At 39.8% G+C, this 24,411-nt stretch overlaps 1 protein-coding gene across 2 annotated transcripts; it reads left to right on the top strand.

Annotated features, from left to right (window-relative positions):
* The first annotated feature begins 505 nt into the window (after positions 1–505).
* On the top strand, positions 506–23,640 carry tp53bp2a (tumor protein p53 binding protein, 2a). Of its 2 annotated transcripts, XM_026354675.1 has the most exons (20): positions 506–643; positions 937–1,085; positions 8,878–9,025; positions 10,004–10,117; positions 10,996–11,066; positions 11,677–11,778; positions 12,417–12,591; positions 12,775–12,956; positions 13,080–13,244; positions 15,042–15,089; positions 16,070–16,253; positions 18,436–18,558; positions 18,727–18,848; positions 18,981–19,389; positions 19,578–20,419; positions 21,294–21,431; positions 21,574–21,707; positions 22,250–22,416; positions 22,581–22,780; positions 22,884–23,640. In XM_026354675.1, exons 2-20 carry the CDS (start codon positions 1,059–1,061, stop codon positions 22,923–22,925), a joined length of 3,393 nt encoding a protein of 1,130 aa, XP_026210460.1. In that variant the 5' UTR covers positions 506–643; positions 937–1,058; the 3' UTR covers positions 22,926–23,640. The 2 variants fall into 2 exon arrangements, with proteins under 2 accessions (XP_026210460.1, XP_026210462.1); XM_026354677.1 differs by lacking the exon at positions 15,042–15,089.
* The last annotated feature ends 771 nt before the right edge of the window (positions 23,641–24,411 follow it).

Raw genomic sequence — 24,411 nt, 5'->3', positions numbered from 1 at the left:
GTCCCGCAAAATGTCATTACATAAACATAGCAACATAATTAATCTAACTGTGATTAAATATAAATCATCGTGTCCTTGTAACCAGATATTTCTACACTGTTGCATTGCTAGTACTATTACATTTAACAGATTACTTTTGGTACATTTCCTGAGAGTGCAAAACGTTCACTATACTAGTTAGAAACCTCAAAATGTGGTGTCAGTACAGAAGTAGTTGAATAATCTGTAATGTGATATGTTCTTTGACAGACGGGCCGTGCACACCAATCACCTCAACTTTAGCTTCCAACGCGTGGATTCCGAGCAGAGTGGGACCTCTGCCTTTTACCCCCTCAATTCAGCTCAGGATCGTTCCTGCCTTTATTGTAAGTTGAATGCGTTGCTAAGAATAATGTTGTCCAACCGCATAGTGTCGACCTAGAGTGAATCTCTACACAGACGAGGCTTTGTTTTTAGGTGAGCTCCTCGGGAGTCGGGACAGGTCTGGCCGGTGGGGGGGTGTTTTCTCCGCGGCGAGGCGGAGCTTGAATTCCAGAGAGGAGCGAGCTTCCTCCCGGTGCGTCACTCTGGGATAGGCTGCGGGCTGTCGAGCTGCTGTGTCAGTCAACGGGGCTTCGCTGATATACCACCTACGCGTCTGCTGGTAAGGAAAACGTAAAAATATAAACTGTTGGTTTCATTTGTGTTTTATTTGTGACTGAATTACTCAAACGGGACGGTTTTAATGGCGCCTCACGCTCGTAATGAGCCGTTACAAAGTTGGGAGCGTTGCTCACAAAACAACGACGGAAACTTTTGCGGTGGAGGCCTTGTTATTAGTAGCAACAGGTCCGCGACACAGCGTACGATGAACATCTGTAGCTTATATATGTTGTTTTATTTAATTGAATTGGTGAAATAACGATGTGTCGTATTGTTTTGTTTTTTTTAATACAGGGCGGGACACGAACAGGAGAAAGTAGCCTTGCCCGTCGCGGGTTTAGGCTCCGGCATTAAAGTGATTTCGTCGCTTTCGTCGAAACTGCCAGAGGGGATTCATTTCTGTGCTGGTTAGCTAAATGCGGTACGAAGCTAAAATGATGCCGGTGAGTATTTTATTTACTTGGCCACAAGTTCTAACACAACATGACATAAATGGCTCATGTTTATTTTTCCCACTGAGTAAAGCTGACTAAGTTACCTGGACATTTAAATCGACGTGACATGGTGGTTGCCTCGTTAACGTTACTATGGCAGGACTGATGTGTTTGAACGGAGCATGTGATTATATCCTACTGTAAGTTGCGTCATTTGTTTGCTTTCTAACATAATCCACACGCAGTCGAAGTCCCCCCAGCTTCCTTGTTATATGTATTTACATATTCGTTTATTTTGCTTAGTTAGTGTTTATATAAACCTGTTCTTCTCGGACCACACAACAAACACCTGCCAAGTTTGCCTGGCACTATGCTAACCTCGGCTCTGGACTCATGCCATCCCCATCACCACCACCACCACCACCACCACCGTCATCATCAGAGCTCCATAGCTTTTGCTGCAGTGTAAGCCACTATCTCTCTGCACGTCTTTGATGTGTGCAGAGAGGGCAGAGAACAATACTCAGTGTGTGTGTGTGTGTGTGTGTGTGTGTGTGTGTGTGTGTGTGTGTGTGCTCGCTGTACAGAAACAACCTTCCCAACAAACAAAGTGTGACATGTTTTTCTTGTAATGGCGTTTCAATCCTCTGTTGCGACTTGCATGGAGGTAAAGGAAGTTCATAGTGTAGCCTAGACTAAATAGTAAGAATTCAACCCTTGTTAAATCCTTATGTTCAGAACTTGCCTACCTGTGAAGGTCATGGGGTGCACCCTCAAATGTGTTCACAATTGATATGTGGGTTATGCTTTATCACTAATTCTATAAAATAATGGGAATAAATAGTCCCTTTACTGTTTGCCAGACATCAAGGTGACATTTATATTGCTTATGTTATGCGACTTACATAAAAATAAAAACTTCATATTTATGTACAACAGGGGAAAGCAGCAAATATGCACAATTTAGAAGCTGAAAGTTTGGCATTTTTACTTGGCTGATCATAAACAAATCAAAATGCCATTTCAGCATTAATAGCCAGGATTTATATTGAAGGATGGAAGGAAAATTGGAACAATAATAATACAATATTTAGTTGTTTTTTGCTGTTTGCTATTATTTTGCCTCAGCTTCTCTGGTCACACACTGTACTCTTTATATCAGTGACTGAAGTAGTAGTTTTAGTCTAATCCTCTGTGAAAGGACTAATATTGCTATTGTCTGCTTAGACCTGTGTTTCCAGTGAAACGGCTTGATCAGTAAATTAATCAGTTTAGCAGTTGAGATAGAGTTGCATTTGGATGACTCCTTTCTGGTGCATGATCTGGCACATACTCATTTGTTATCTCCAAGCTTGATTCTAATTGACACCACATATAAATGATTACCACGTTTTCATACAATATCTATGTCTTTGTAAGCCACATGAGACCTTGATAATTGCTCCACATCACAATCGTCATACCCCAGAAAGCGTCTGCATGTGTATTTTGGAGGGTTTGAATAAGATGCTGCTTCTGGTGTTTGCCCGATAAGAACAAAATGGCCTCTATGTAGACATGCCTGATATAATGTATTGTCTTAGAAATTGCACCCATAGCCCATGACCTCTCTTGTATAGGCCAGAGACACAGGGGTAGTGAGAATGTAGTGTTGTAATTGCTGGCTGGGATTGTAAATAAGGGGTCACTGTTTCTGAACACAATGAGCTGCAGGGTCTCTTTAACACCACATTGTGTGATCAGCAGAGCATATTGTGCGTGCGTGAGTGCCTGTGCTGTGGCAGAATCCTGATAAGACGATCACCCTTTATTGAACTATAACATGGCATAACTCATTTACACCAGACTTACAGTTGTCTCTTCTTGGATCTATCTTTGCTCTGCAGACATGTAGTGATACTATTAGGCCAGAATCATCTACTGGTTTAAAAGCCCACATTTTGTTTTGGTTAATCTCATATACTGTAAGTCCCTAATTGTCTCTTCCATGGTATGATTTTCTTACAGTATGTATTGTTAACATTTATACCACAGCAAATCCCACATTTGCTAGATTTTGTATCAGTGTTATGGTGGTGGGAAAAATAGATGCTCTGGGAAGCCGTGTTTGTCAACAGAAACCTGAGTAAGCTTTTTTTTTTTCTGGACACCACAGGTTTTTTTGTTTACTCTGTGGGAAAATATGTGCTGGGTATGTAAACAGACACGTCAGTGATAGCCATGGATGACACTGAAGAACAATGTTTTGACTTCTGATAGGAGAGGAGTTATCAGAATGACTAGTTGCTGGAAAGACTGTAAAATACAGTAGACACATAATGACATGACAATGTAATATAGTGTAAAGGACTGTTTTAAACACCACACCATCTGAATAGTTTTTTAATAGTTGAGAAGCAGGCTGGGTAATGGTTCTTAAATGTATCCAGGGTCAACTGGTACATAAAATGTTTTGTCCAACAATTTTGGAAATCAAATAGGGTATGTTTATTGCAAGCAGTTGTACCACTGACAGAGGAGCCATGTGTTTCTAAGATAGTGTTATCCTGTAACTATAGTATGGAATTTATGTGATGGGACAATAACAAAGTTGTTACTGTTCTTTTCAATTTACTGCTAACTCTGGTTAGTTTTGTTTTGTTTTGTAGTCTGTTTACCATTGTGAGTGTACAAACTATTGCCCGGGAACTAAATTTAGCTAATGTTCCCGAGTTCCCAAAACAAATTCCTGCAGTGTAAAAAAGGCTTTTGTACTCTGCCTACTCCAGTTATTCACTCACTCCTGCTTTGCTTCTGACTCTTTTGCATATGGCAGATTAAGCAATACAAAGGCATCATTCAGTGTGCTTTTATTTAGGGAGCCAATTAGTTTATGTTCCACATTTTAAGTGCCAACACTTGCTTTTAGTTTCCTGTTAGTTACCTATTTGGAAGGTGAGTCTTGATAAAAGATTATTTTGCATGTAGGAAATTCCTGTCACTAATGACCTTTTACAATTCTGTGAGGAGCACTATTTTCACTCTGGGTATACTGTATGTCTATTTATAATATCTGTTATTATAGATATATAATTATAGATAGATAATTATATATATAATTTGCAGAGCACTGCAAAAGTGGACATTATAAGGTGATAGGCTAAGTACTGCAGTGCAGACGGAGAGAAGGGGTTGCACTGATCGAACAGTCACAACTCAGTGCAGCTACAGTCTGTTGCAAAGTTTGTTTTCCTAAATTTTGCAGCTGAATCCCTTTGCATTGTGCTGTTTGTTACCCCTGACCTTTTCACACTTGCTTCCGAATTCATTTTAAAGAAAGGGTGAGAGAGAGTGAAAAAAAGACAAAGAAAAATAATGCTTAAAACTATAAAGGTTGTTTTCTGCTGTCTTGTCTTTTTGACTGCTATGTTAGATATGTGCCAACTTCTGAAGCTGTAGCAGAGACACACACAGTGTATTCACAGCAGTGTATTACAGACTTAACATAATCAGATTCAGAGGTGACTGCCTCACCAAGACCTGACTAATTTGCTTACCACAGCTATATGTGTAATTGAAAGTGTGTGTGGACAGAAGTCCAGTAGCAGTGAGACCCTTCTGTAGCGGTGAAAAATATGGCACCTGTAATCATGTGCTGCTGTCCCCTTGCCCTCACGCTGTTGACTTTCCCACTTGGGTCATTTCTATCTTAGGCTTTATTTCAGATGTTGTCTATCTGATGCATTCAGTCCCAACATATTCTAACAAACCTGTTCTACTACATATACATGACTAGTATATATATGACTAAGTATTTAGTCAAAACCTACTGTGACATTTATTAAGTGGCATAGTATTATGTTAAACTATTATGTTAAAGTATGTTTTTACATATGAATACAAAAATGCTTAAATTGTTTAGAATGTTTATCCTGTACTTCATTATAATTTTTACCCATGTTCACCTAGGAAAATAATTAGCATAGGACATTTTATTTTATCTTTTGTTTTTACTTGTAATAATCAGAATTTTCTGTGTCAGGATGGACTTTTGTTGGCTAGTTATCCTGATATTGCAGACTAATATCATTATAGTACAATCCCTTGTGATTTGTCTATTTGTGGATATGGGATACTGCAGTGGCAGACACTTTTGATCACTCTTAACTCAATATGTGGCCAATTGCATTTGGACAATGGATTCGAGAGACTAATGCAGTAGAATTGACCCTTGCAGGGAGAGAGGGGATTTTCAAGGTGGGACACAGGAACTGAAATCCTATTAGTACTGGCTAAAGTAACTTGATCAAAGCACAATTCTCCTAACTTGTTTTTAATTTTACTTTATCCTGCCCTTACTTTGAGAAAAGTATTACCTGCTATGTTTATGTACACCATTCTGCTGCAGTGCACATGTACTGTATGTTATCTGAACAATCAGTGGGAGTGCCATGCACACAACATTCCTTCCTGTAATTGGTTGCAGCTTGATAGTGGACTCATCTCCACTATCAAGACTTAAAAGTGCTGTACTTCTGGGGTCTGCAATTGGTGGTATCCTCTTCAGGGTCCCCTGGCTTTAATGGGAGAAGGGATTACAAAATGCAGGGCCACATCAGCACCTTATGTCTGACTCTAGCTGGTTCTAGCTGATATGTTGAGGATATAGCACCTTGTCTCACATCTCCCCACAGACACTTCAGCTTATTTAACTTTATACTGGACAGACACATTGACAAAGAAGGTGGTTTCCATGCAATAACCCAGAACAAATGTTACAGTATATGTCTTTGTTTTCTGTCTCTCTTTCACAACCTCTCTTTTTATCTGGGAAGGTCAATTTAGTGCTGCCATCTGCAGTCACTCTCTTGCTCTTAGGTGTGTTCTTATTACAGTCTTTTGTCTGGGGGGTTTGATGTTACAGCTTTTCATCTCAGAAAGCCACACACTTCACACACACTATCTATGTTATTATGTCTAGAAAAGGTTTGTAAGTATGCACCATTGACCCAAACAACTATATAGGTTGTAGTTCAACCCAGGTCACTTTAGTGTCTAGTTTTATGGATTTATACATCAGATCAGTAATATACTGTTGGTCCTTAGTTACCCGGGAAGATATCTCTTTTCATTTTAAGGCATAGTGGCTATGGCCTAGTTGCCGTTTGTTAAATTTAAGCTTACTACTATTGAAAGGCTATATTTTTATATAGCAGATTAACTTAATCTCTCAGATATAGCCCTAGTGACCAAGCCTTATAGCTGCTCTGATTTGAGAACATCTATAGTACAGACTGCTAATGACCACAAATTTTTGCAGTGACTATAATTATCATTTTGCAATTCTGAGCTGTCACAACACTCCCAAACCCTGGGAGACAGCTTTGACTTAGCTGATGTTGTGATGGAATTAGAAATATAGCACCAGAATAATAATGAACTGCAGCAGCAGTGGCAGCACATCTCTTTTTCTCTTTCCCCAAGGAAATATCTTTGCCCTTTCTCAGGTAGAAAGAAAGTGCAGGTCAGCAGTTGCTCCTGTCAGCCACTCTGATAGACAGAAGGCAAGTGTAGTACATAATCAAATATTGTTATATAAAATACAAGTCGGTACTTCTCACCCTTAATACAATATAAGGTTACGTAATTTCGTTTTTGGTTATATGCAATGCTGCTGTTTCCCTGTTGTTAACATAGTTGTATCAGATTGTTATTGAGCTGTTTAATTTACTCACTGTTGTATCCATTAATATTTAATGAATTCTCAAGTTGTCTGTTTGAGTTAAAGTCAGGGCACTCTTCCCACCTATTTGTCTAGGTAGACCACTAAAGGTATTCTCTGTTCTCAGTTAGCAGAGGCTCCACAGTAGTGCATGAGCAAATTGCTAACTCATCTAGACTGAGGCTAGAATTTGGTAGTAGTGGTCATGGATCATTAACTTTAGTGCTGAGGAGAACAGGTTTTCAATGTACCACAGACTCTATTCCCCTCCCATCAGTGTTTCTGTCTTCACACACTTCTTCAGTTTTGCCCTCTCCCACCCTCTGCCCCCTTACTCTGTTTGTCTCTCTTTCACTGTCCAAATATTAACAGGGTCATTTGAATGTCCTACATTGCTGGGAAGTTGTAGTGATGTCAACTGCTCCACCCTTATCTTTCAGTGTCTGTTTTAGAATCTTTTACCAAATGCAGACTACAGGAAATTGATCCCAGTAATGTTTTTCCTTATTGCCATTTATCTACATTAAATTGTTGCAATTAGCAGTCAGAAACTGAATAGTCTTGGTTTTAGTTTTGTTCTCTGGGGGGGTCTTCCACCACCAAGCTGTGAGATCTTTTTTGACCAGTGAAGAAGACACAGGCAGTGTCTGTTTTCAGCTTTCTGTACTGAAGACTACTGACAAAGATGACTCACTGCTATTTTATTCTGTTGATTTACATCCCCATGGAACAAACCAATTGAGTCATGTCTTCTGAGTCAGACCACCACTTGCTTTCACCTTCACCTCATCTCCATAAAAAAAAAACTTATCTTGTGTGGGTGTGTGTGTGTTGCTAAGGACATTTCCTTTTATTCAAGCAGGGCTTCATTTAAGAAGAACAGGGGCATAAAGCCATGCATCTCAAGGCTCTTACACTGTTTCCCAGTTCTGTACTTTTGTTCCTTCACTGGCTGCAGCTGCTCTGTATGCTTGCCCCCCCCCCAATCCCTTTGTGTTTGTGACCCTGCTGACCTGATGTTCCCACTATGGCCTCTCTAGACACGGCTGTTCACGGCAGCATGCTGAGAATAGAAAAACCTGAAAGTATAACCTACAGGTATATCGCACAAACAACAATGGTGTTAAGGATTAAACACGTATTCCTGATCCAGACATTATTCCACATGTGTATGGATGAAAGGTAGTGCTATAACATTGGTTTTGTCATGGTCTTAACATAGCCCTAGCTCCTGATCGGAATACATTTACATGTTGACATTTGGCACATTGGTTCCCAACCCTGGTTCCCAAGGCACACTGCCCTGCTTGTTTTACAACTATCCCTGTAGTAATCAAGACAAGAGATAACAAGTGCCTTCAGAAGGTGCTGGGTAACATATTCAGAGATGTAGGGTCTGATTTTTCTGTTGGAGTTGGACAAAGTTCTATTATAACAAAAATTTCATTTTAGAATTTCTTTAAAATGTTTGTAAGCAATGAAATAACTTTCATAGTTTCAGTTTGGAAATGTCAGCATTTGGAATGTTTGTTGTTGGACAGCTTAGTTTCAGTGTTTTTTTTTTTTTTTTTTTTTTTCTGTTCTCACCAGACTTTCCCATTCCACTGTTATCAGTGATGGCTTCTTTGAGATAGTCCGTGTCTTTATAGCTAGACATAGACCAGTCTCTACCTGTCAGACACAAAGCAAATGCAACTTTAACCAATAGCTAACTTACCCAGAATCAGAGTGCTTGGCAGAGATTTGTGTGTATGTATGTTTGTCCTTGCAATTTAAAACAGCAGTGACAGTGCTAGTTAGCAGCTACGTGAGATAGAGTTAAATGGCGTTATGGGTGCTAGCCTCTGGCTTCTGTGTTGACAGAGAGGAATGTGAACTGGGAAATGTATAGCACTATCAGTAAAACAGACTTATCACTCACACACAAACACACACACACTAACTGAACCACACGGAAATAAGACACCAGTTACAGATAATTATGGTGTTCACTCTGCTTCCACCAAGGTCACCAAGATCCTCTATCTTCTGTTGTTATTTAACTTATCTTCCTAATTCGCCTGGCTCTCTGTCTCTTTCTATGCCACCCTTTGTCCCCAGATGTTCCTGACAGTATACCTCAGTAACAATGACCAGCATTTTACTGAGGTTCCTGTTACCCCTGAGACACTGTGTCGGGATGTGGTGGAGCTGTGCAAGGAGCCAGGAGAGACAGACTGCCATCTGTCTGAGATGTGGCGTGGATCTGGTGAGTGACAATGCCAGTTTACCCAGTTATATCTGTCTACACACTATGCATAACGTGAGATTATCTGTCACATACAGCTATATTCCACAAACAAAGCAGTATCTCAAGAGACAGGAGTCTGTGTGCAGACACTTGTTTGTCTTCCTTTAATTAAAGCCAAATTGCTTTTCAGAAGTAGACCATATATGGTGATTAACTATGTGGTCAACTGCTGGGTAATTTCTTTATGAAGGGCTTATCTCTTTTGGGTCTGCAATGCAAATTAAGTAGAGCCCATAATCCCTGTAACAAACACAAGCACGCAGACATCTTCCACATTTCTTAGGTGGGAGGGGGGGTTGACTTCATTCCTGCCCCATTTTCCCCATCTCTAAGAAGGTATTCAGGAAGTATTCAGAATCAGATCTCAAGAAGCCAGGCTTTATAGCTGTTTCCATGGTGATGCTGCCATAAGAGTGAAGAAAGTGCCAATTACTGTCTTTGAGTACTTCCACAAGTAGTCTAAAAAGATTGTCTCATTTATCACTACAAGCTGCAGCTGACTCTCCTTAGAAAAACAGCAGTGACATTTTGCAACAATTTCAGATGTAAACTTATTAATAATATGTATGACACAGTACTTTCTGAATTGTTTTTCAGTCACTTCATTATAATAGAATATTGGTTTTATTGACTTCTATTTGACAGTTACCAGTCTGTCCATTTGTAGAATGAAATGATCTTAAGCAGGTTGAAGAAAATGTCTGAGGAAGTGATGATTAGTCCTTTGGCTCAATATCAGAGTAATTGACAACTTATCACAGTTGTTTTCCCTGAGGTCATTGCTCTGAAAGATGGACATGGAGCTGATGAAATGAATCTCCTTTAAGTGTAGGCCTTTCCAAGGTTAATAAAGTTAGAGTATTTCAGTGTTCACTGTAAGAGCATGTTTTGCTTTATGTGTGAGTGCTGATGTGTTTTTCTGTACTATGCCTGCAGAGCGAGCTGTAGGTGAAGGGGAAAGGATGCTGGATGTGCTCCAACGATGGGGACAACACAGGGCAGAGGTGCGCTTCTTTCTGCGTCACAACCGAGCCCCTAGCAGGGAATCAGGTAAATGCTCATTTCCAATACACCCCAACCACACATACAGCAGAATATAAAGAAACTTGCAGAAGCAAGGGTATCTTTGGCCACTTATGCAACCTGTTTGAGAATGAACCAGACCACCTCCACTCTCTAAACTACAGGTTTGTATCCAGAGATGGATTTTATATTAGTTCTTAAATCCTCAAACAAGACATATTTAAGTTTACTGTTCTGGTAGACACTTGACCAAATGCAGGCGGTCACAATAACATTGTGATAAGCCTTTTACATTTTGTAGGAACACAGAAAACTCAAGTATTTTGCTCATGCACTTTCCTCTCAGCCCCCAGTTATGTAACTAAGCTCTACTCGCAGCTTAAGTCTGGCCCAAGGATTAGTTGGCTGTTTTCTCTTCCTGTCATGTTAACCTGCTCTTGTTTTCCCACACTGTTAGCTTAGCCTTACTCAGTGTTTGGACTCAAGTTTTGTATAACCATATTTTTATTAATAATGGTTACATTTGGTTCTGTGTTTTATTTATGGAAAAACTGTTGTAATGAGAGTGAAAAACCTTTGGTAGTGGGACAAAACCTAAAGAGGGATCTCAATTGCCATGACCCATTCACAGACTGTTACGTATTAGGTTATTGTCAGATTATTGGTGCAAAGAGCAGTACGCCCATTTGTTTCCCAGAGGAAGATCATTTTGCACCCAAGTGTGTATGCTTGTTTGTCAAAGACACCGACAGGCAAAAATGCAAATTAAAGTTACAGTCACTTTTCACAGCTGTCTGTAAAGGCCAATTGTTTGCTTTTGGATTAAACTGAGGCAGTTGCCTTTGATGAAACTCTGCATGAGATTAAAATGTCTGATGTGGTCTTCTATCATATTGGCTACTCAGGAGGTACAAGAAGCTCTGAGCCAAAGAGAAATGGAGTGAAGGGCCCGCCCGACAGAAGGATGGAGAATGGGGTAAGTTTCTGTATCTTTTTTTAGACTGTTTGAAATCTAGCATGATGATTTTTAAACAAAAAACCTTTATTGTCTGTGAAAGAGAACACCTGAGTGATTTGACCTACATCGGCTTTTTATTGCCACTCATTAGAATAACATACAAACAGTTATTACTTCTACACCTCATTATAGTACCACCAAACCATTGTGATTTTTATTCATTATCTCCCTGTGGATTATAGATTTTTAATATTAATCTAATAATTAATCTATCTAACAACAGCCAAACCTTTTTCCCCACAATAAAAAGGGGTACAAATGAATTAAGGAATAAGTCATAAATTAATTAACTACCTTCATAAATTACATAAAAGGTGGCATTCATCTTATTCTGATGGTTAAGATAGATGAATAAAGAGATTATTATGCTTCAATATTCTTCCTACCTGAGACTTTTGAAAATAATAATTTGGTTGCAGGTTTTGCTTTTCTGACTTCATGGCTACATTTGTATACTTGTAATATTGATAAGCATTATTGAAAAATGTCAATAGATAGCATATGTATCAAATAATTAGTTTGTGTTTTTTCTCTACGTGTACTGACTCCTCTCCCCTTCTCCTTCCAGGTGGCAACACCCCGAATGGACATGACGCTAGCTGAGCTACAAGAGATGGCTGCAAGACAGCAGCAGCAGATAGAAGCTCAACAACAGCTCCTTGCTTCCAAGGTGCATAAAGCAGAAGTGCAAGATGAAAGAGTGGCGAGACAGGGACTGGTAGAGAGATAGGTGGATAAAAGGGGAAAATAAGTGAAGATGAAAGTACAAGCAATAGGTGGAAGGACAATATAATAACACTCACTTAAAAAGAACTTCACAAGCGAACGAATGCTACTTCATTCAGTAGGCTTGCACACCATATGAGTAAACAAACCGGCATTGCTAGCACTGCCATCAGCATCACCTGAACAGTTCCTGATAGAGACTTGTGTATTCATCTTAAAACCTGTTTGAGTGTTGTAGCACAGAGTGTTGTAATTCAGGACAGATGATTGATTTTGAAAGTTCACATTGTTAAGCTCCATGCAATGTTTTCTTAGCCCTTATTTAACCAAGTATGTTGACATAGAATACATCCCTGCTTACAGGAACAGGAAGAAATCATATTCTGAAAACAATCAACAGCTCTTGACCTACTAGCCCCTGAACATTTGTTTGTAGTTCAGTGCCATGCCTTAGCATACACGCGTGTCCAGTAGCTGCTGAGGAAATCATACTCAGCCACTTATTACTTGTAAAACAAAATTAACAGGGGCATGTTTGCTTAATTATGTTTCTCAGTGTTGTCCTGCCCCTTCTGTCTACAGGAGCAGCGGCTGCGTTACTTAAAGCAGCAGGAGCAGCGTCAGCAGCAGCAGGCCTCTGAGCAGGAGAAGCTACAGCGCCTCAGAGAGAACATTGAAAACCAGGAAACAAGGCTCAAGAAGGTCCGTGCCCTCAAGGGCCAAGTGGAGCAGAAACGTCTCAGCAATGGCAAACTAGGTTAGCTCAAGTATTCATCTCCTGCTCAGAATAATATATGACTGCAAGGATTGAAGATTTGATTTCAGTAATTAAGACACACTGTTTTTCTTGTTGTTGATGTTTCTGTCTTCATGATATTTTCTTCTACTGGTTGTTTCCCCTCTCCATCTCTCTTTCATCTTCATTCCTCCCCCTCTTCAGTGGAGGAGATAGAGCAGATGAACAACCTGTTTCAGCAGAAGCAGAGAGAACTAGTTATGGCTGCATCCAAGGTGGAGGAGCTCAGCCGACAGCTGGAGTTGCTCAAAAATGGCAAAATGGAAAGCTTCAATGACAACCAGAGTTCTGTGGCTGAACTAGACCGCCTCTACAAAGAGCTACAGGTGTGCAGAAATAAAAGTCACTAAAAGGAATCCAACAGTGAAACCAAAATGGACTCCAAAGTTATTTTCTAAATGACCAAATAAATTGAACTGTATCTTTTCTCTGTCCTTCTTAATGGTCAGTTGAGGAACAAGCTCAACCAGGATCAAAACTCTAAGTTGCAGCAGCAGAGAGAGAACCTGAACAAGCGCAACCTGGAGGTGGCTGCCATGGACAAGAGGATCAATGAGCTCCGAGATCGACTGTGGAAGAAGAAGGCAGCACTGCAGCAGAAAGAGAACTTGCCTGTAAGTATTAATGACACCACGGCAGCATTAAAATATATATATATATATATATATATATATATATATATATATATATATAAAACATCCTCATGTGTCATCTTTTCTATTTTGTAAAAGTGATGGAAATGGTTTTGATCAGGGCTCCCCCTAGTGGCCTTAGAGTAAAGGCTATTTGTATTTCTCTTTACTTCCTGAAGCCTCAGATGCCCTGGCATTCAGAACTCACCATTGCCAATGTAAGGCACCTTAGCTAATCCCATGTGTGACTCCCCTCACTTGAAGGAGTTAACTCCTATGCTGCTTATTCCATTCTATGATCTCTCCATCTAAGATAGCTTGTGGGTATCAATCATAGCATAGATCATGTCATAGGGTTGTATCTGAGGTTACACTCCCACTTCTTCTCTCGGTTGTGTGTTTTCAGTCTCATTTGATAGAAACAACTTCTTAAGATGAGAAAGGAGTAATAAGTACAGGCTGACTTCACAGACAGACAGAAATGTCAGGGACGATCTCTTCTTGGTGCAGTCTTGACAGAAATGGGAAAAGGTTATTAACCTGTTTACTGAGGGCAAGAAATGATCTTATTAAAAGTGCTCGTTTTTCAAAATACATATATTATATATTATATTATAAAATACACGATAGTACTCAACACAACTGGAAATCTGCAAAATGAATGGTCCAGTCTTGATGTTAACTCTAATAGGTTTATGTTCTATGATCACCGCTTGGTGTCTCCCTGCTGCTGTGCTCCTGTTTCTCCTTTCCAGGAGTTGTTTTGTACACAGGTTTCCATGACTATAAATAAGATTTTAGCAGTGTGTTCTGTTAAACACACTGTGAGGAACAAAAATGTGCACATTCACAGCTGGAGGTTAAATGTTTGTGTGGACAAAGCAAAGATGATAAACTAGCCAAAATGAAAGCATAATCATACTGATAGGATGGTGGCAGATTTTATCTTTCCCTTCCTAATTTTCATGATTGATTTTACTCTGTTTTCTTTGCACTTCTCTGATTGTGTTTGCCTAATCAGGTTGGCTTCCTCTCAGATGTAGCGTGTTTCTGTATTAACTTTCTACTTCCAACCAAATTAACTAAATGAATGAACTGCAAAGATTGTTTTCATGATTTACTACTGATTCATACCTTCATAATACAAAGTACTAGCGTAAGTAAATAATGCTGTTTCTGTTAAGTAATGTTTTTCTGTGGTGTAGATAAAAACTTTGCTCCATAAGAATGCCGCACATAATTTTACTAAGCAAATACAATGTATAAAATTGCAAGAGGCCTCTAGGTAAAAACATAAATAATATATTTTATAGGTGCATACCGAGCTCTGCTCAAAGCTTCATAGATAAATGAGCAAAGTTTTACCCCAATCTAGCTTTGAAGAAACTAATTTTTGATGTCCACTTGACATATATAAAAAAGTAAGAACAGAGATGAAGGCCTGAATAGACCCTACTGTGAAGGTGATTTACCCATACCCTGCCTAGAATCATAATGAGTGCTTTTTACACACTAGCACAAAGACACACTCCATCCAAGCTGCTATTGCTGTCCTCTCCAACCAAACAGCAAGGGCCTGGCTGACGTCACCCACTAAACACGCATAACCATACTGACAGGAGAGAGGTAGTCTGAGAGCTGTCAGCCTAGAGTCGTCACATACCATCTTATTCACACAGTTAAAGAACACTTACAAAATATTACAGTAGAAAAGGGCAACATTTAGTAATTTTGGTATTTTGAACTGCTGTTGCATGTTTGTGCTTTTGTTTTCTCAAGAATGGCTATCCTGGTAAAGAGAGGGCTTCAAAAGACACTCCTCTTCAGGTAACTAAACTAGCATCAGAGCTAAACATTCATGTCTATTTTCTCTCTGATCTGATTTATTGAACATGACTCCAGGTTCTATCAATTCTTTTTATTATTTTACTTCTAACCCTTGTTTGAAAAAGTGGGATGTGTTTTTTTTCTTTTTCCATTATTGTTTTAAAGCGTCAGCTTGCTGCAGTGTCATAATCTGTATGACAAGCTTATTATTATTATTATTATTATTATTATATAAGATAGTTTAAGTACCCAACATAAGTTTAAAGTGAATCTGTCAACGTGCCAACAGCATGATTTATTTGATTAAGCTATAGGTCAGACTTAGGTTGTTTTGTCTACATGAACTTTACATCACTGTAATCTAAAATGGTACATCAATAAAATGAGAGGGTTTAATTTGAAATGAATGTTGGGACAATATGTTGCATCTGTTGTACTCAGAGCGTATATATCTCAAACTCAGTGAGTGTGTCACTGTAATGACCATTTTCCTAGCCCCACCCACAGGCCAATCAAATGAAGACTGCCATACAATTGTTTTAACACTTGACACCTCACCAGAGAAAACCCTCTTGATTTGAGTTGCAAAGTGCCCTGCTCTACTGCCACCATCAGGCCAATTTAGCATTTTCATCTCTCTAGTGAGAAGACACTGAATATAATCTAATTTTTATTGTCAAATCAACATTAGAGCTTTAGAGGACTGCTGTGACCTTTTTTGTTGTTCATTATTGCCTCAGTATTAACAATAATTTCAGCATGTTTTCTATAATCCTAACCTCATTACCAGTCTTTACTATCATTACCAGCATGTCAGTTAAACATTTGGTTACCATTTTGGCATTGTATGTTTGAGTCTGAATGGTATGTGTTCTCTGCTGTTTATAATACAAGATATTTTAATTACTCACTGACTTTAACAACAGGATCCTTATTTGTTTTTGTTTTTTCTTTGTCTCTTGTACCCTTTCACTATACAGATGCCTTCTGATGGCCAAGCTGGACAGCAGTCAGGTACATCTCGTGTGGCAGCAGTTGGCCCATATATCCAGTCATCCACCATGCCCCGGGGCCCAGCGAGACATGACTTGCCTGTAAAACTAACCTACCCAGACGGCACTGCCACCTTACCAGCCCACGACCCACAGAGCAAGGCCAGTACAGGTGAGGAACCAGAGCCAAGACTGTCTGTAGCCTTTCACCTCTTACCTCAAGCCTTTTCGTTCCTGACAATCACTCAAATCTCTGCTGTAGCCAACTTGGCAGTAAGACTTCACTTTGTCTGTTCTGTAATTTTATGTATAATCGGCAATTCTGCAACTGCTCAGCTGGAAGCTCAAATTTTAACATCACAAATATTCAAGCAAACTGAAAGAACAGTTCTTGACTATTGTTCCCTCTTTCTGCTGTGTGAATCAACTTGGAGTGTTTTGTTTTCTAACTGAAATGTGACCAAGACTGTCATGCCTCCAGCAGGAGAAGGAGAGTCTGAGATGTGCTGTTGTGATGTCACTCTGAGCTCAGAAGGTAGCTAGTTACCTCCCGGATGGTTTGCTGTGATCTAATCGCTGAGCCTGAAAGTTAAAATCTTTATTATCCACACCTCTGACATTTTCTGAAGAACTTCAGACGAGTTTTGCATGAAGTAATCTTACTTTTATTGCAACAGTATGTGTTGTTTTGCAGTGTCATTCTTCATGCTAACACTACCCTTAGTTATGTGTATAGGTTGTTATTGATGAATAGGCAAAGTAGCAGAAGTTGCAAATTAATGGTCATTGTAATAACTAGACAGTAAAGGAGTAAGACCGAAATACAAAGATAGTGAAGTTCAGCTTTGAACAGTCAGTGTTGGTCTTAACTACTAGGTTTATTTTCAAGCTTAAAGCATTTTGGTCTTTGTATTCTAAACAGTGAACTAGATTTAGAGACAGGGACCGTACATTAGCAGAGATTAGCATATCTAATTCACTGCATATTTCTAATAATGTAACGCCACACTCATAATGCGTCTAGATTTTGCGTCATTACTGATGCAAAATTGTGATTTGAAACCCAAGAAAGACCATCATAGCTGACCTTGATTTTGAACACATGCAGCATACCTAATTTGAAAGTATATTTTTTACGTTCAAAGCACTGATGAACATTAGGTGGGCCTGCAGTGTGTTGCATGATATTAAAAATGAATGGTGCAATACCAAAATTAGTCATTGCAAAACAAAAGCACAAGGGATTCCCTCATTTCTTTTCTCACCTTCCCATTAGCTCATGTTTTCTTCTTTGAAGGAAATTCACATACAGGTAGTAAAAGTAACAGGGTTTTCCTACTTTGTGATGCACACTGCACACAATTGTTTCTGCATGCTAAATTGATTTGCAGTATGAAAAGAAGAGAGATGGGGATACGCTGGACACAGAGGAATTTGCTCTTAGTATACACCCATTCTGATTTTCTTCTCTAGCGGGGACATTATGCAAAGTATTAGGCAGGCTCCTGAGGTTTGTGCTGGTTTCTGTGTGGCCCCTCAGGGGGGCCTTGCCTGGGCCCAGCCGGCAGAATGTCTAGAGCGAAGGGAAATCTGCAGCTCTAAGGCCATTTTGTTTTTCTTGTCTTTTGAATGCATCTTCCTCAGAAGCCATGTTATTGCTTAAGCCTCTGAAAGAGCTGCGGGCTAAGAGAAAAGGTACACAGTAGGATTGTGTGTGTGTGTGTGTGTGTGTGTGTGTGTGTGTGTGTGTGTGTGTGTGTGTGTGTGTGTGTGTGCGCTTCCCAGCAGCTTTGTTTCAATTTGTTTATTTTTTTACCTGCAAAAACAATATTAGTTACTTTTATAATTTTTCAGCTGGATCTTTGTTCCTGTTTTGCTGCTGTTTGTTGAGCTTTTTCCACAGTTTCTTTTCTGCTACTCTAAATGGGTCAGTTGGAACAATCACTATAACTACAGTTGAACGGACATTCTGACAAGACCAATCAGGTCTTGTTCTCAAAGTGTATGATTGTTGCTTTATTGTATTGGCATAGACCTCCTATGCATTGAACTACAGTCTGCATCCACTGCAGTGGAAATGATGTTTTTGACTTTAATCTGACTAGTTGTAGGAGCCCCGTGCTTTTGTGGCTCAACTGTCTGTGGATGTCTGTGAGTGTGCATCATCATTGGGTCTTGATGAAATGATGGGTAAAGAGGGAAGCAAAATACTATAAAATTAATAGCTGCATTGGGGTTCAATAGCATTTTATTTTTTTGTTTCTTTTTTCTTTTCAAAATCCTGTGGTACTGTACATGCTACCATTTAAACCTTTCTTGTTTCCTTTTTTCCTTATCTTCTTTGGGTCCACCAGGCCTTCAGCCTTCCAAGCTGGCAGACTGGGGTTCTTCAGTTTCCGAATCCAATACAAATGGTCATGGTCCATCTTCAACACTGCCACGAATGACCTCTCACTCCAACTCTAACTCAGAACAAGGTAATTACATAGACACATGCTAACACTGCATCGCTTTACACTAAAATTGCTTCCTGTAATTGTGACAACAATAACCCATGATAAGGCATAACAAAAGCTGCTAAATGGGCTTTCACTCTCTCTTATGAAAATCACTGATTAAATCTTGTAAATGTGGTTTGTGGATAGATGAGATGGAACTCAAGAGGGACAGGAAGGTGCGTCCATATTCCATGTTTGAGCCAACAGAGGTCCCCACCACCTCCCTCCGCAAAAACCAGAGCAGTGATGACCTAGTCAGGGATGCTCAGGTGAGAGGAAATAAAAACACATTCCTTACATCCTTAACATACTCACAAGAATATATCACTGGTACAGTTTGGTCGTTACAAGCAAAACACTCCAGCATTAAATTTGCTCTTTCTCTCCTCTTATCTCTTCAGTCTGCTCCCAAGGCTCCAGTCAAGGTGCCTCCACCTGTGCCCACTAAACCCAAAGGCCCTGGTGTTGTGCCCTATGGCAAACCAGGCCTCAACACAGGCACCTTTCCTAAAACCAAGCCCCACAGCCAACAACCCACAGCAGCCCAAGGCCGCAGTCCTCTCCCCCCCTTACAGAGCCAGACACTCCCTCTACCCTCCAAGCAGGACACTCCACCTGCAGCTACAGTACGGCCCTTCACCCCAGAGCTGCCGTCCTCCAAAGAAGCCAACCTGAGTAAGCCTCAGACCTTAGCGGCCAGCTCCATATACTCCATGTACACACAGCAGCCTGGTTCAGCAAAGCCTTTCCAACCTAGCGTGCAGGGTGCTCTCAACAGGGCCCAAAACCGCCCCAATGGATTTGTCAGTGGTAAGGCCAAACTTTAACATTTTTTATAATTGGTGTGTGAGCAGTCTTACTTAGGTGCCATAGATAAATGTGATAAAGGGATAGGTATACCTATAGACTAAATAATATTTTCTGATTTAGCTCAAAAGTGGGAACACAGAATTCTTACCCCTGCAGTCGTAAAACAAATTTTCTGTCTTTTCTTCTAGTATATGGTAAACCAGTGATCCCCAGTGGAGCCTCCCAACATCCAGAGAATCCATACTTGGAGCGCCGTTCTCCTGCCCCAGAATCTGAGGTTGACCATAATGGACCCAGCAACATGGATCCAAGCTCATCTGTGGGGCAACAGCCAGAAACTGAGCGCATCCCACGGCCCCTCAGTCCCACCAAGTTGCTTCCTTTCATTTCTAACCCCTACAGGCATCAGATGGATAGTGACCTTGAAGCCCTGAGAAAGAAACTCTACAATGCTCCAAGGCCCCTGAAGAAACGCAGCTCCATCACTGAACCAGAGGGTCCTGCAGGCCCTAACATCCAGAAACTCCTTTATCAGAAGACCACACTGGCAGCTATGGAGACAACTGTGACTACACCAACCACTCCCCCCTATAGTGGTGAAGCAGAGAAGACAGCTGAGGGATCCATGGGGCAACATATTCAAAGCCCTCTGAGTGGTGCTGAGAAACACACTTCAGAGACAGGACAGACTCTGGACAGAGGACAGCTCCCATCTCACATTCCAGGTCCTAATATCTCCACTCCAGCCTCTGCTGAAGAAACCAAACCACCTTCAGCCATCCCAGAAGATGAGGAGATTATCCCTCCTCCTCCCCCATCCCACCCACCACCAAAGCCAGATTTCCCACCGCCACCCCCTGCTGGCTTGGAGGATTCTGACCTGCCCCCTCCACCTGCAGAAGGCTTCCTTGATGAATTCCCACCTTACCCACCACCACCATACCCCAGTGGAGCAGAGCAGGACAGCTTGGGAGAGGAAACCTTTAACATGAAAGCACCTGAGGTCACTGGTCAGGTCACTCTGCCACCGGTAGGAATCGCCTTCCTAAATTGCTGAATTACAGTTGCTATGCAGCTATCATTAGTCCTGGGTTTTCTATGGCTTTAAATATTTATTATGTTGAATGATATTAGGGAACTTGGTGTACATTAAAGATTAGATTTGTTTGCTTTTGTGCAACATGTGTTTCTAAATCCTTCACGTTAGTTTCACTGGGCAAGTTACAATCACACGTTCTACTTTTCAATGATGTGCTGGTCAACAGCAGTGACCTGGTCTGATGTTATATAAGTTACATAATCTCTATCAAGTACTGCTATTGTTCTGGAAAAAATGGGCCTCATTCTTCTTACAGTAAGCGGATAGCCACCTGACTTTACCCCATTTACGTGGATGCTTTCTGTGTTGAAAATAAACACCAGTTTGTATTTACTTGCTGTTAAGCTCTTAGTGAAACTTCTTAAGCGGTTTTTATTACAAAGTGCAGGTCTGCTACAAAAAGGCAAACCAAAGAGATTTCGGTGTTATGACCCACTTTCACCCTTTTCTCACCTTTTGTAAACTCCATTTAAGACCCAGAAACCTTTTTACCCTATTCACGCCATCCGATTAGGGTAATTGTTCCCAATCGAGTTGCATAATCGTGGTTTTTGAGAAATGAATTTGTGCCTAACAGCTAGTGCTGCTAAACTGGATTAGCAGTGTACTAAGAGCTGGAAATACAAGTCCCTCCCTTGCCCTCAGTCCATATTGAACACAATCGTGCATCCACTCTAGGAGGACAGACTTAACAATGAGACTCTAGCAGTCTTCTGTTATAGATTTACATAGACAGATAAATAGATAGATTGTAATGACTGTTTAAGGTCGTTTGTGTGATGCACAATTATGATTGTGTCTTTAGGGAAAGAGAACCAACTTGCGCAAGCCTGGCTCTGAACGCATAGATCACAGCATGAGAGTGAAATTCAACCCACTGGCTCTGCTGCTGGATTCCTCCCTGGAGGGAGAGTTTGACCTCGTCCAGAGAATCATCTATGAAGTAAGACATTTTTTCCAAGGATTTGCTAAATGTGTTTTTATAAGCATTTTTTATACTATGTCAGTAAACTACAATAGGATTGTTTATACATAAAATATGGTATTTCATTATGTGCTGCTGTCTGCCTATTCCAAACGCACAGGTGGAGGATCCCAGTCTGCCCAATGATGAAGGCATCACTGCTCTACACAATGCCGTCTGTGCTGGACATACAGAAATCGTCAAGTTTCTGGTTCAGTTTGGCGTTAATGTCAATGCCGCTGACAGCGATGGCTGGTGAGTTCAAGTTCAAGTCACTGCTGTTATGTTTGATATTGGCTTCTTCATTTGAATCTCAAACTAATCTGAATTGTTATTTTTATTCTTTTATGATTTTTCAACTCTCATATTTGGACATCTCTGAATATGAATAAATATATATATATATATATATATATATATATATATTCAGAGATGTCCAAATATGAGAGTTGAGATATATATATATATATATATATATATATATATATATATATATATATATATATATATATATATATATATATATATATATATATATATATATATATATATATATATATATATATATATAAATATATATATATATATATAGTAGACCTGCAGCATGAGCTGGCTGAAACTTGAATGTAGTGTACTTCACTGTCTGATTGTAACAACCAAAATCCAGTCAACGTTTTCTGAATTTTGTCTTACTCAGCACTTTTAAACTCTGGCAGTGGTTATTACCTTTTTATATGGATTGTTTTTCTGTTTTTCACTCCTCCACCTTTTCTTTTCTTACTCTCTCTCTAAAACAGGACACCTCTTCACTGTGCTGCATCCTGCAACAATGTGCAAGTATGCAAGTTCCTGGTGGAGTCTGGCGCAGCAGTGTTTGCTATGACTTACAGCGACATGCAAACAGCAGCTGATAAATGTGAAGAGATGGAGGAGGGCTATACCCAGTGCTCACAGTTCCTCTATGGTCAGTGAAAGCTATTTTATTATCTTTGCTTGTGCTGTGTTATGCATGATACTCTCTTAAATTTTCATTTTATTGTGTTCTGTGTCTGTTTCTATCAAGAGAAAACTCACTAAAGTTCTGATCTAATTCGTTTTCTGTGTTATTTTTAATGCCTCGACTTTCAGGAGTGCAAGAGAAGATGGGCATCATGAACAGGGGTGTGGTTTATGGCCTGTGGGACTACACAGGTGAAAACCCTGATGAACTGTCGTTCCACGAGGGAGACTGCATGACCATCATCCGCAGAGAAGATGAAGATGAAATCGAATGGTGGTGGGCGCGGATGGCTGACAATGAAGGTTACATTCCTCGCAACCTCCTAGGGGTAAGTCAGTAAAACTTTTCTAAGGCTGACAAGTGCGTTTCATTTTATGCATACGCATTTATGTGCAAATGCAATGTTGACGTGTTGCTGTTCTCTCTGATAGCTCTACCCCAGAATAAAGCCGAGACAGAGGACCTTGGCATAAAACACAAAGATCCCTGCGCAATCTGGTCTGCCAGAACTCTCCAAAATGCACACACATACACAGGCTTTAACAGACTGGAGATGAGAAGGACACTGTTCACGTGAAGAGACGAGGACCAAACTAAATGAAGGATCAACTATGAACTCTTTCTGGCACTTTTCGATATCTACTGCAGTAGATGTATCTATTTTTCCAAGCTACACTGTGTACTCTGTACTTAAGATGCTAATTGTTTTCCTTCATTCCAATGTTGTTTTGTTTTTGTTTGTTTTTTGTAATTATTGTGAAACAATTTCTAAAGTGACAGAAACTTGTTCTGTTGGGCTGTACATTGAACAAGCAGTATTTTTATGTCTAGAGAGTAATTTTTACACCGAAATAGCCCTTTAAAGCTTGCTTTCTGGGCTGCTGATTATTTTCTAAAACACTACACTAGGATCTCTGTGCTGTACAAGGTGAATGTGTGAGTGATGATGATGCTCTGTTACCATGACAATTTTGCGGGGCTTGTTTCTCTCCATTTGTGGTGAGTGATTGTGCCACTGAATAAGTGCACAGAGGTGTTCAGTTGTGACCACCACAATTCTGGCTAAAACAAACGGGAAAGAAAATGTTTGGAGGAAAAACACTGATTGAATGAAGCTTTTTATTGATCTGTTGCTTTTCTGTTGCTGTGGTGTGTGAAACCCAGGAAGCCAGTCTGCATTCCTACACTGACACATGGAAAAAAATGCTATAGAAACTGTGTATACGTGTATTTCTGTCACACAAACTAGTGAAATGTTACTGTAGCAGTGAAATTGGTAAGGAAAAGGACTTTCAAACTTGTAAGAAGCCCTTTGACTAAGAAGATTCACTGCAGCATCAATTTTAATATTTTAATACAGCTATTCCATGACATCAGGACATAACTTAGAAAGGCAATCATAATATCAGAAACTTTGTCTTTTTGTAGCAATCACTAGGTTATGACTCAATCTATTGTAAATCCAGACAACAATTCATAAGTCAAATTATATCTGACAAGCAAAAAACACGATTCATCCTGTACCTCTCTTAATGCAGATGTATTTATTTTTGTTACTTTTTTCTTTAAGCCTTTTGTCAGATCTATAACCACAAGTGTACTGTAGTATTTCAAACATTTACAATAAAATACTTTGTACTAAGATTCTGTTGTTTTCAGTATAAAGTTTTTATAGTCTCAGTAGTCTGACCTCTCTTAATACAGACTTAGCCATGTGCCTATGGTAAATGGATGACTTTCACACAGCTGTATCCTCCCAGAGTGATGAAAAAACAATTGGGATCATGTTAAAAATACATTAGTAGTGATGATTCTTTAACTTGTCAAGCTTTGATAAGTTGCCACAGGTTTGTTATTAAGAAGAAATATGTCAGTGTACAGGAAGTTCAAACATTTTTCAATCTGAAACTTTGAAGTTAAGAGATAAAGTGAGTACTTGACTCTATGTTTAGCATAATT

Source organism: Anabas testudineus, chromosome 15 (assembly GCF_900324465.2).
Source record: "Anabas testudineus chromosome 15, fAnaTes1.2, whole genome shotgun sequence".
In the NCBI taxonomy this organism is placed as follows: domain Eukaryota; kingdom Metazoa; phylum Chordata; class Actinopteri; order Anabantiformes; family Anabantidae; genus Anabas; species Anabas testudineus.
The sequence above is the reverse complement of the archived record's forward strand: the minus strand, read 5'-3'. Positions and strand labels throughout refer to the sequence as shown.

Bases quoted from the DNA above. Each gene is read 5' to 3' on its own strand.
- tp53bp2a (XM_026354675.1), top strand. From the start codon at position 1,059: ATGCGGTACGAAGCTAAAATGATGCCG. The intron at 9,026-10,003 runs GTGAGTGACAAT...CTATGCCTGCAG, and splicing joins TGAGATGTGGCGTGGATCTG to AGCGAGCTGTAGGTGAAGGG. The intron at 18,849-18,980 runs GTGAGAGGAAAT...TTATCTCTTCAG, and splicing joins ACCTAGTCAGGGATGCTCAG to TCTGCTCCCAAGGCTCCAGT.